The sequence below is a fragment of the Mesoplodon mirus genome (assembly GCF_964341445.2).
Source record: "Mesoplodon mirus genome assembly, chromosome: 1".
Lineage (NCBI taxonomy): Eukaryota > Metazoa > Chordata > Mammalia > Artiodactyla > Ziphiidae > Mesoplodon > Mesoplodon mirus.
The window spans coordinates 62,334,559-62,347,456 of record NC_138976.1 but is presented as its reverse complement, the minus strand read 5'-3'; the positions used below and the strand labels follow the sequence as shown (position 1 = coordinate 62,347,456).

General features: G+C 39.2%; 1 protein-coding gene across 1 annotated transcript in view; it reads left to right on the top strand.

The window, feature by feature from the left end:
* The window catches only part of SNAPC3 (small nuclear RNA activating complex polypeptide 3), a 37,922-nt gene that overhangs the window by 19,338 nt on the left and 5,686 nt on the right, over positions 1-12,898 (top strand). The window contains exons 5-7 of the mRNA XM_082626197.1: positions 601-750; positions 8,908-8,990; positions 10,234-10,398. Coding sequence (XP_082482323.1) covers positions 601-750; positions 8,908-8,990; positions 10,234-10,398 — 398 coding nt within the window. The remainder of the gene's footprint in view (positions 1-600; positions 751-8,907; positions 8,991-10,233; positions 10,399-12,898) is intronic.

The window sequence follows — 12,898 nt, the reverse complement described above, 5'->3', positions numbered from 1 at the left end:
CATAGGATTTTAATTTATGGAGGTGACTGAGTGACAGCACTAGAGGCCAGTGCCATTGAAATATTTTTATTGTTTACATTTCCTGAGGGGAAAGAGTATGCCACATCATGCAGGGCCACAGGGGGAAGCACCAGTATCAGTCAGGAGGCAAGGGAAAAGCATAGGCCACAGCCTTTACTGGATTTCCATGGGAAAGACATGGCAGGGCAGAGTAAAAGTTTAGGGTTGGCTATCTTAAATAATTCCAGTGGCCTCTGGGCTATCAGGCTGTCCCTAGTTTCTGGTACCTGGCTCTGGATTGACTTAGGACAGCGGAAATATTGGCTTGGTATATGAGAGTTAGATAAAAGAGACGGTTTTAGAGTATGGGCTCTGGATCACAGGGAAGATGTAAACAACTTTGGCGATTAGTTTGGATCTATAATTAATCGATGCCGAGTAGACAAATGCAGAATCTAAGAAAACACAGGACACCATATTATGGGAATAACTTAAAGTAAGAAAACTAGTAACTTAATTTAGATCTGGTCATGACAGGATTTATAGTTTAATTGATTTGTCTCTAAGTGAACACTGATTTATTTACTATCTGACTTGTAGCACAAAGAACACAAACCATACCAGACGATGCTGGTATTGGGCAGTCAAAAGCTCACGGAACTGAGGGATTCAATTTGCTGTGTCAGTGACCTCCAGATTGGTGGGGAATTCAGCAACAGTCCTGACCAAGCCCCTGAACACATCAGCAAAGTAAGGTGATTTTTTTTTCTAACGCTCATAAAACAAGAGGAAATAATAATAATAAGCTAAGGAAATAGTGATTTTAGGTGAACAGGCTCATAAATATTCTGGTAAATGCTTTCTTCTTCTATGCCATTGCATCAAGCTTATCTCTTCCCTTCTATTTTTTTAAAAAATTGATTGATTGATTGATTGATTGAGTTTTGGCTGTGTTGGGTCTTCATTGCTACGCGCAGGCTTTCTCCAGTTACGGCGAGTGGGCGCCACTCTTCATTGCAGTGTGCGGGCTTCTGATTGTGGTGGCTTCTCTTTTGTTGCTTCGCACGGTCTCTAGGCGCACGGACTTCAGTAGTTGTGGCACGTGGGCTCAGTAGTTGTGGCTCGCGGGCTCTAGAGTGCAGGCTCAGTAGTTCTGCTGCATGGGCTTATTTGCTCTGTGGCCTGTGGGATCTTCCTGGACCAGGGCTTGAACCTGTGTCCCCTGCATTGGCAGGAGGATTCTTAACCACTGCGTCACCAGGGAAGTCCCTCTTCCCTTCTTTTTGTCATCAAGACCTTTTTAAAGATGAGGCTATATTCAGTTTTGATTTCTTCATTTCCCATTTATTTTTCAACCATTTTCTGTACAGTCTTCTTTCTAAGGTCACCCGCCACCTAATTGTCTAACCAATAGGTCTCTATTCCATGTTCATACACTTTGACCTCACTGTAGCATTGGAATTTGCTGTTCACTCTCTTCTCTTTCAGACTCTATGAGTTTGTCTGTCATAACTGCCCCCAGCAAAGCGTTGGAGTCCACCCGAGAACATCAGTGCCCATAGAAGAACCTGTTAGTTCAAGGATCGAAGCAAACAGGGATGTAATATCTGGTGATGGTCCTTGCTGGTGTTTCCCAGGGTGCTGCTCTCAAAAGGACAGAGAAACCCTGCATACTCATTGGATCAGGATAGAAAGGACCCAAGTGGCAGACTGGCCACCTACAGTTTCCAGAAGGGATTGCTTACTCAATAACAGTAGGGCCTTGATCCTTCTGAATTTCATCATAGAGCAAGCTTGACCTAATTCTGTTACCTGGTACAACTCTGGCAGAGGACCTCAGATTTACTGGCATACTTAAGAGGGGCAGCATCTCCTGTAGATCACTAAGATGTTTAGAACAACTAGAATGGAGATAAGAGTTTGGACAAGAACCATCACAAATCTCTTCTTTTTGCTCATTCCTTTATCACCAGCCATATAGATGTTATTATAACTTAGGTTTCATCTTAGTTCTTATTCTAAATTGATCTTCTGGGCTTTCCCCGCAGTTTTCATGGTTTTAAGTATACTCCAATCTTTGTAAATCTCTTTCTCTCTTGGTCCATTATTTGTAAGCGTCACTGGGCATTCTCACTTAGCCTCAGTGCTGCCCAGCATTTTTACCACCTCTCTATAGTCGATACACTCTGCCACTTTTCAAGGTAACTGTTTTATTCCTTCTGAAACTGCCAACATCCTTTCCTTGTGGCTTACCTTCAGCTGAAAACCTTGCTGTTAATTTCACTGAGAAAATAAGTTATCAGAAAAGAATTTTCCATTATCTTTTACCCACATTTACCCATTTGCCCATGCATTCTGCCTTCGCACCTGACAACGGATGGGCTAAACCTGCTGCTATCAAAAGCCAATCTAGGTGTCTACTGGATTCCATCTGCCATCGCATAACCAAGGACTTTGTTCTTGTATTTATCCCCTCTCTTCCCTGCATCATCATTTTTTCCATTCTGTTGGCTGTCCCATCAGTACACAAGTGGGCTGTAATATCTCCCATCTCTCATTCTAAACCTCTTCTTGACCCTGTATCTTCCTCTAGCTACCATCTCATCTTTCTGCTTTCTTCTCAGTAAACTGTCTCAAGAGTTAATGAGTTAATAATAAGAATTAATAATAGTACCTCAATTCATTGTTTCTCTTTTTCTCCCCCCACTTTGTCTTACACTCACTTTTATTCATCACCACTCCACCAAAATCACTTTACTGATGCCACCATAGACTTAGTTCTCATCTTATTTGACCTCTCATCAGCACGTGACCCAATTGAATATTCCTTCTTACTTGAAACACTTTCTTCACTTGGCTTTTAAGATGTTACACCCACCGGGACTTCCCTGGTGGCACAGTGATTAAGAATCTGCCTGCCAATGCAGGGGACACAGGTTCAACCCCTGGTCTGGGAAGATCCCACATTCCGCGGAGCACCTAAACTCGTGTGCCACAACTACTGAAGCCTGCGCTCTAGGGCCCGTGGGCCACAACTGCTGAGCCCGTGTGCCACAACTACTGAAGCCCACGGACTTAGAGCCCATGCTCCGCGACAAGAGAAGCCGCTGCAATGAGAAGGCTGCGCACCGCAACGAAGGGTAGCCCCCACTTGCCACAACTAGAGAAAGCCTGTGTGCAACAAGGAAGACCCAGTGCAGCCAAAAATAAATAAATTTATTTATTAAAAAAAAAATGTTACACCCACCTAATTTTCTTCCTATCTGACTTTTAATTCTTCTGCTGGATGCTTCTCATCCTCCTGACTTGTAAATGTTACTAAGCCCTTTGAATCAATCCTCAGACCTCTCCTCTGTGTATACTCCCTAGGCGATCTCATCCAGATTCCTAGCCCAGATTTTTATCTCCAATCCCAACATCTTCTCTGAACTCCAGACTTATTTTTTCCAACTGCCTCCTTGACAATTACTGAATGTCTCATAGCCATTTCAAACTTAATTTGTTCAAAAACAGACTCTAGTTCTCTCTTCTTCCTCAAATCTGTACTTTCCCCAGTGTTCCCATATCAGTAAATATACTCATTCTACACCTGGTTACTTAGCTAAAAACCTTGGAATCATCTTTGTTTCCTTTTCATCCCACATTGAAGGCATCAGTAAGTGCTTTGGCTCTACTTTCAAATTATATTTAGGATCTGCCCATGTCTCTGCTCCTTCACAGGTACCAGGCTGGTTAAATCACCATCATCTCTTGCCTGGACTTTTGCAGTAGCCTAGTGACTGTTCCTCCTGCCCCTTTCCACACTTCTGTTTATCCTTTATACCAGCCAGATGATACTGTAAAGTATCAGATCCCATTGCTTTTCAGCTTGAAGGTCTATAGTGGCTTTCTCTTATATCTAGAATAAAATACAAAGTCCTTACTGTGGTCCATTATCTGGTCCTGTCTGCCTCCCAACTTCATATCCTAACACCCTCTTTGTCACTTGTTGCCTTCAAACAACCTGCCATTCTTGCTCTTTCTCATGTATGCTAAGCAGGGTCCTGCTCAGAGCCTTTGTATCTTATGTTCCCTCACCCTAGAGTGTTCTTCACCAGGTATTCAGATGGCTCACTCCCTCGTTTCTTCTTCTTTTAGATGTTGCCTCGACAGAGAGGTCTTTCCCTATATTAGTATTCTCTTCCCCTGACATGCTAATAACACTCATCACTACCTAACATCATGTTATATATTTGTCTGTCTTCCTTCCCTTGAATCATGAGGGCAGGGACTGTGTTTTGTTCAGTGATGTATTCCTGTGATGATATGTGACACAGAGGAAGTGTCCAAGTCTTTGCTGAATAAATGAACCCACATACCTCAAGCTCAGTTAGTCTTAAACTCATTATTCTACCATCTCCCTTTTTCTTCAGATGAAACTCTCCCTGTCCGTTGCTGTTTATCCTGCCGTAATAGCTCCAGGCTCTTTTTTTCCACTGCCGTATGCTTTAGTTTGGGCCCTCAGCATCTTCTCCTGGAACTATTACAGAGACCTCTTAACTGGTTTCCCCACCTTTAGACTGTCCCATACCTGCCACTCAAGATGTCTTTCAAAAACAAATCGAACACCAGGAGTGAACTGTAAAGTAAGCTGTGGACTTTGGGTGATTATGATGTGTCAGTTTAGGTTCCTCCTTGGTAGCAAATGTACCACTCTGGTGAGTGGTGTTGATAATGGGCAGGCTGTGCGTGTGGGGGGGCAGGGGGTGTGTGGGAGGCCTCTGTACCTCCCTATTTTATGATAAACGTAAAACTGCTCTAAAAGAATAAATCCGTTCTTTTTGAAAACTTTAAAAAATTGATCCTGTCATTCTCCAATCTAAAAGTCTCAGTGGTTCTCTGTTGCCTGTGGTCCAAGCTCCTTAGGCTGACATATAAGGCCTTTTGTAATGGTGATTCTCAAGTTAACTTTCTATATTGTTCACCCCCTGCTTTTACACCTTATCTTTCAGCCACAGTGAATTTATCTGGCTCAAGCGTACCATACTTTTTTATGCCTCTGAGTGTTTGAACATGGGTGGGAAGCCCTTTCCCTCGCTTATTATTTGAGATGCTTCTTGACTGTCCTCTGTTTGCCACTCTGGCCCCATTTCGTTTGTCCATTATAGTGCTTTATAATAATATGCTGATACTATTTGATACGTTTGTCTGCCCCACAAGGCTGGCTGTATTCCAGTCTTTTGGGTGACTGTCATGGAGACCAGCATAGTTTTTGAGTTATATTGAAAGTAGTTTTAAGATCTTTGGGTTCTTCAGGTTTGCCAGCTTGGTGCTTTTGAAGGTAAACATTAAAGAGAAACAAGTGGAATCTCAAGGCTGTATGCACACCAGGAAATAGAGGATTTATCTTTTCTTTTAAAGGAGAAACAGTCTTCTGCAAAGTTTCTCTACCCTGTGGGGGAAAAAAGAATAACAAGGTGTAGCTATAAGTTTATAAGATCAATTTAAGAAGAAAAATCTGAATTCACCCTCCTTATTCTGACCATGTCATGACTGCTCACAGCGGTGAGTCAGATCTGGGAATCAGTCTTAGCTCCAGGAATCCTGGAGAGTGTTTTTAATAGACTTGTTTAGTTTATTGTGTTTGTACATCAGTGCTGATGCCTTCAGCAGCTTTCTAAGCAGGGGACTAAATGACCCATAGTCCTATTTATACATCTGCTGTTTCATTGTTTCTGCCTCTTCCATGTATTAAAATAATATCCTCTGATTATTTAGCACTTATCGTGTGCCAGTTGTATAGTACACTAGTTGATAGTACAGTATCTTTGGAAAGAATTATCACCATTTTACAGGTAAGAAAAAGATGGGTCAAAGCATCGTCATGAGTTACCCGTGTTCAGTAAGCAGTGGTAGAGACTGGATTCAGACCATTGCCAGCTTGCCTTCAAAGCCCCACGATCTTTCTTTGCCATGTTGGTACTATGCCTGGCTTCAGATATCTTTCCCTACCCTTTTATTTATTTGGTGAGCAAGCACTGAGTGAAAACTTGAGCTGTGCTGTGATTAACGGCAAGATTCTAGTACATGGGCTTTGTGGAATCTTTGTCTGTTCAGGGACCTGTTTCATTTGCCTCCTTGTTCTAAGCTATGTTTTACAAAGGTGAACTCACAGTTGTTTGGCCTGTGGAAAGATTTTTATTTCAATGATTGGCATTTGTATTTTACAGTGTTTTTTTTTTAAAGTTTTGCCTTGGAAAATTTTAAACATACACATGAAAAAGAGAATAGTATAAGGAGGCCTTATGTACCCATTACAGTTCTCAGCATTTTGCCAGAATTATTTCTTCTGTTTACCCCATGCCATTGTTACACCTAACAAACTGAAAATAGGTCCTTAAGTTATAATGGTTTTTTTGACAGGGAGATATTTGGCATGTATTTCACTGGTGATCATGGAACAAATTAGTGACTTGCAGCTCTTGTAGCTGAGGAAATGAGAATCTTATTTCCAGCCAATAAACAAGATTTGAACAAAATACTTTCCTTGATGAATTTGGTGTGTGAGAGGACTAGGAGAATTGGGCCAGTGTATTTAAATCTCTTTTAAAAGCCATGTCTAAAATAATGTTTTGCTAATGTTTGTTTTAGACTATAGTAGTTCAAGAATGAAGTACATTGTTAAAATATATGTATAAAATCAGTGTCAGTATTTTCTGCTCAGGTTTGTTTTTGTTTGTTTGTTTTTAATAGTCCATCAGGTTTTAATGTCTGATCCATCAATCTTTTTAACATAGCTCAGATTAGTCAATCTCTTTTTGTCAATAGTCTCTTAAGGGTCTTACTTACAGGAACTCTGAGAAAATACTTTACACACATATTATTGTTACTTATTATAAGTAAAGCCTGGGTATAGGAAAAATGGTAACATAAATGTAAGTTGTAAAAATTTTCTTACCCAGCCTTCTCTGACACTTCTTTTCCCCATTACTATTTTCCTCATAGCAAATCTTAGGAATGTAGCTGAGCTTCTAACGCAGCTGACTTGAATGATAGCAAGAGAGTACATGATTATTAGATGCTTAAAATGACATATAGATAATGACTTTGTTCAAATGATCATACTAGTTATCCATAGTTACTTTGTTTATAAATTTGAAATAGTAACAGGTAGACCTTTAGATTACATTAGATTAATAACAGAAGTAACTTCTTATACCTCTTATAGTTTTTCCATGTCAGTCGGTTATTTCCCTCCCTTGCAACTTGGTCAGCTAAACTAGCTGACAAATAGGGAAACTAGTTAGTTGAGGATCTCTGGTTACCATTGAAAATGAAAATTAACTGATAGTGAGATTACTCGCATCTTCTTTTCTAGCCATTTATATAATGATACAATGAAAAGATTTTTGTTCTTTTAGAGTCCCCCTTCTAATTAATAATTACACCAAAGGTTTTAAACTGCCTGAATCACTTAAGATAAAGTTCTATATGAACATATTTTTATATACACTAAACTTTCTTTGCTTTGTTTCCAAAATAAGGCAGTAGTGATTCTTTCAGACTCTTTATTTTGGACCCTAGCTTACCTCTTTGAAGGTTTAGAAGTATAGTAAGTGGTGTATTTTGTGTTACAGCAGCCAGGCATGGCCTTATAGTACGTTATATCCTTTTATCTCTGCAACCACATGGGAAGAACGTATTGGCTTCACTCAGATTTTACACGGGGAAACAGAGGGTCAGGAGATTCAGTTGCGTAGTCTGAGAAGAAATAGCCTAGCCAGTCTTAGAAGGGTGTCTGACGCCAGTGCCAGGTGATGTGTAAATGGGGGAATGAAGAAAAATAAGAAAGAAAAATAGAAGCTTCGAAGAAGGAGAGAAATTAGGCTATCTTAGGGTGATATTATTTTAATGCCTGAAACTTATATATCTTTTATAGTTCATAAACTGCTTTTGATTCTCACCACAATCCTATAAGATAGCATGGCAGGTACTGTACAGGTGAGGAAACTGAGGTCTGAGGAGTAAGTGTAGGAAAAAGACATAGGTCTTCTGACTCTCACCCAGGGGTCTAATTCTAAGCAAATGGTGAAGGGCGAGTCTAACAGAGTGCTTCTCAGCGCTGGTTGCACATCTGAATCTCCTGAGGGGGTTGGGAAAATATTGGTGCCTGAGCCCACATCATCAGAGATTCTCACTTAATGGATCTGAGGTGAGACTTGGTCTGTGGTATTTTTATGATTTGGTTATAAGGTCAGGATTAAGAGACCACCCCTCTGATGGAAAGTCTGGTAGTCTGAAAGTTGAAACCTGAGGGTTCTATGGTACTTTGGGCAAGATTGCTTGAATAAGAATAGATATTCACATTCTGCCTGCCTAAGAGTTACTGAAAATATAAAGGGGGATTTTTTATAGAAGCCCATTGAAAATACAAGAAAGGACAGAACAACATAGCTCCGTGATCACTGTCATTAACACTGGGGAGACATCAAAGGTGTCTCCATGATCGTTGTCATTAACACTGGGGAAACATCAAAGATGTGGCTTTGTTTAAGTTTTTAGTTCTGGTATCCAAAATCACTGTCACTGCCGTGTATCATATGTAATAAAATAATATTAAAGTTTATTTTATTTCTAATTGGGTTCCTTTCATGAATCTCAGGACAGTATACAAATTTAAATCAAACCTAGTGATTAAAACTACAAAAGGATAAAATTGTAAATAGCAGCAAGGATTGTGCCTTTATATCTTTATCCCTGGTAACCAACATAATACTTCCCACATAGGAGGTTCCTGTTAAATAACAAATTAATGAACTGAACATATTCTGTGAAGTTGCATGACATTATTGTAAAACATATTAGCGTGATTTTATGACACACAAATGTGGAATTAATACTTTGTTAATACCATCTGTTTTCTTTCAGGACCTATATAAATCAGCCTTCTTTTATTTTGAAGGAATATTTTACAATGATAAAAGATACCCTGAATGCAGAGATTTGAGCAGGTATATCTTTCCAAAAATCCTAAAGTCTTTCCTGTTTCTCGTTGTCAAAATAGGGTTATCACCACAAATTCTATTATTGGTCTCTTAAGAATCTTTGCCAAGGAATTAATTTGTTAGATTGTTTTTTGTTTGTTTTGGGGTTAAAAAGTATCTCATAAAATATTTTTAAAATATTTTCAAAGTTATCTGGTTGGCCTATGTTATAGTAAGTTAATCAAATTTTTACCCCAAGAAGAAAATTTTCTTACCAAAGACATACATAGACCATTTCAAGATCTTTGCCAGCTATCTAGAATTATTTTTTAAATGTATTACCTGCTGTTTCAGAAATTATAGTAAATCTTGTGTTGAGCCTTAGATACATCTGAAAAAAAGATTAAATCCCACTTAAACACTTTATTAATCTCTGTTCTTCATGTTTAGGTGATAGTAAATTAATCTTTCACTATTTTTTCTGCTTGTCCAGTGTATACTGTTTGGAGTGGATATGTGTATGTAAGGTTGCTTATGTACATAACATGAAAAATCTATGTCTGACATCATGTTATCTACATAAAAGTATTACCATACTTTTATTATTGGTATCCTGGCAAGTAGAGTATATATGTATATTTTTTCTGAGTGTTTATGTAAACTCTCATTATAGCCATTTGTATCTATATTCTAATGCAGCAGTTCTCAGACTTGGTCTCCGCACTCCTTTATACTGTAAATAATTGACTCCAAAGAGCTTTTGTTTATGTGGGTTATAACTGTAAATAGTCACTGTATTAGAAATGGAAACTAAGAAATATTTTAAAATATTAACTAATATAAATAGTCCAGTTACAGTTACCATTAATAACAATTTTGTGAAAAATAACTTTTCCAGAACAAAATAAAATAGAAGAGTGACGTTGTTATACATTTTCCGTTCAATCTGAAGTGATAACACACATCACATAGCCTCCAGAAAACTGGTGTTTATGAGAGAATCAGAATTGAAAAGAGTTTTAAGATTACCATAAAGGTAATTTTGACCTCACAAACCTCTGTGGGAGTCTCAGGACCTTACTTTGAGAACTGCTGCGCTAATGGATACAGAAAAATTCAGAGTTCCTTCCTACTTGCAACATGTATCAACCACTCTGGTTTTCATTTCAAGTTGGTAGCTGTCCAGTTAATTTGGTGAGCTGGCTTTTGTGAAATATGCAGTTGCAAACCGCTTGGAGCAGTGATACATCCTTGCCGTTTTCCTCCTCAGAACCATCATTGAGTGGTCAGAGTCCCATGATAGAGGCTATGGAAAGTTTCAGACTGCTAAGATGGAAGATTTCACCTTCAATGACTTGTGTATTAAACTGGGTTTTCCTTACTTATACTGTCACCAGGGAGACTGTGAACACGTTGTTGTCATTACTGACATAAGGTAAGTGGTAGAACTCAGAACATTTTGTTATTTGTCCTGTTTTCCTTTTCTTTATTTCACAGTATAAAAGCACAGGTAGTTTTGTTTGTTTGAAGTAAGAGGAATAAAAGTAATCATCAATGCAGCTTCGTTCAGGAGCAGCAAAAATAACTGCTTGCTGTGCAGTGACCAACTCTGCATCCATTTGCATCTTCTATTGTTTGTCTTTTGGAAAATCTGTAATAATTACTTTAGTGATTAACCAGTGTGAGCCATTTGAAATGGTAGAATATGCCAAAAATCAAGAAAAATAACTGAAGCTTCTCCTTTGCCCGAGGATAGTGTATGATTTCTATGAGTCTCCATGGGCCCCTTCCTCCATTAAAAAATATTAAAAATTATATTTTATGACAGTGCTGGTATAAAGACAAACAATACAAGCTGGATTTTTATTATTAAAAAAAAGAAATACTTTACTGTTTATTAAAGGGTTAAAAATCTGTAAATAAAAGTAAGTATCTTTGTATATTGGACAGCTATTATTCAGGTAATAGTCATCCACTTTGTATATCAGATAGGCCCTTTGCTTTGCAAATCTGCAGCTATATTTCTAGGTTTCTTCTCTTTTTTGCCAAAATTTGAAGGAGGTAAAAGGGAACTGGGGGAAGAGAAGAGTAATTCTAATATTTGACAAATATGAAGGCTTAATGCTTTGATAAAGATTTAGAGTGGTCAGGAATGAAATAGTCTAAAATGAGATTTAGGGATTAGTTATAAATTTTGTATAGCTGGTACCTCTAATGAATAAGGCTATTCATTTCCTTATTTAGGAAATCTCAATTTATGAAGGACCACTATATAGGAATAAACCCTGCTCTGTCCTTGGTTTGATTTCTTCTGAGAGACGATTCAGGTTTTTTTATGGAGCAATGATATACTCATTCTGATGGTTTTAGAAAGTCCCTGCTTCCACTTTTTTGGGGTTTTAGTGACTGGTCTCTAAAAATTTACCTCCCATGCCCTCATTCTCAGGAAGCTACCAGAAGTACTTTACACAAAGAGTAAACCTTGAAAAAGGAAAACATGGGATGCAAAGCAGAATAGATAAGACATAAAAGGAACTCTCAGAATGATGGGAAAGCGAAGTCCCAGAATGATGGCTGTAGAACAGACCTAGAGAACAGCTTAGTCCAGAGATTGGAGCAGGACAGGGGACAAAGGAAGCGTGTCCTGAGACTGCTAGACCTCCCCTTGGTGTGTAGCCCATTTGGAAAGCATGTTTACTATTCTGTCAGCAAATAGGGAACTGAATTAGTGACAGGTACACTGAAACCTTAGCAAATGCAAACATGAGAGAATTAGTAGCTAGAAGACAAAAGTGTTGCACAGTAAAATGAACCTATAGTCAATTCTGTGGTTTAGGGGGATGTTTAATTCATTTGTCATAATTTAAACATTAAATATATATTTAACCAAAGTTTCGTAGTTCTGCAGAGGGATGTTGAGGAGCTAAATTAAAAAGAGGCAGTTAGGGCTTCCCTGGTGGCGCAGTGGTTGAGAGTCTGCCTGCCGATGCAGGGGACACGGGTTCGTGCCCCGGTCCAGGAAGATCCCACATGCCACGGAGCGGCTGGACCCGTGAGCCATGGCCGCTGGGCCTGCGTGTCCAGAGCCTGTGCTCCGCAACGGGAGAAAGAGGCAGTTAAAAGAATGGAAAACAGTTGCCTCTAGGGAAGAATTAATGAAGCAAGAGCCAGGAGAGCTCATAAACCTCAGATTTCTATGACTTAAAATTATATAGGTTTACTTCTTTGATAAAGTGTTCTTTAAGTTTTTATAAAATGTTCTGCTTGCTCTTCACTCAAATGAGAGGGGACTGTGCCTCAGTGTAAGCATAAGATGGAAGACAGTCGACTTTTTTCTGGTGATCTGAGTTTCCTTACATTTCTTACAGTGTAGGCATATTACTGTAGTGTCATTCCTTAAATTCAAGGCAACTTGGAAGAACAATTTACACTTGTTAAGCATTTGCACTGTAGGACTTTCCTAAGGAGTTTTTTAATGTAACTGACTGCAAGTAATTTTTATCTTACAGGAGGATTAATCATTCAGTGCCATTCCATAGTTTAATAGTTGGTAAACTATTAAAAGTTTATTAATCATTTTCTGATGGTGAAGTTAATGTATTGCTACCCTTTCTTTTTTTTTTTTTTTTTTTTTTTTCTTTTTCTTTTTTTCTTTTTGCGGTATGCGGGCCTCTCACTGTTGTGGCCTCCCCCGTTGCGGAGCACAGGCTCCGGATGCGCAGGCCCAGCGGCCATGGCTCACGGGCCCAGCCGCTCCGCGGCATATGGGATCCTCCCAGACCGGGGCACGAACCCGTATCCCCTGCATTGGCAGGCGGACTCTCAACCACTGCGCCACCAGGGAGGCCCCTCTTTTTTTTTTTTTTTTTTTTTTTTTTGCGGTACACGGGCCTCTCACTGTTGTGGCCTCTCCCGTTGCGGAGCACAGGCTCTGG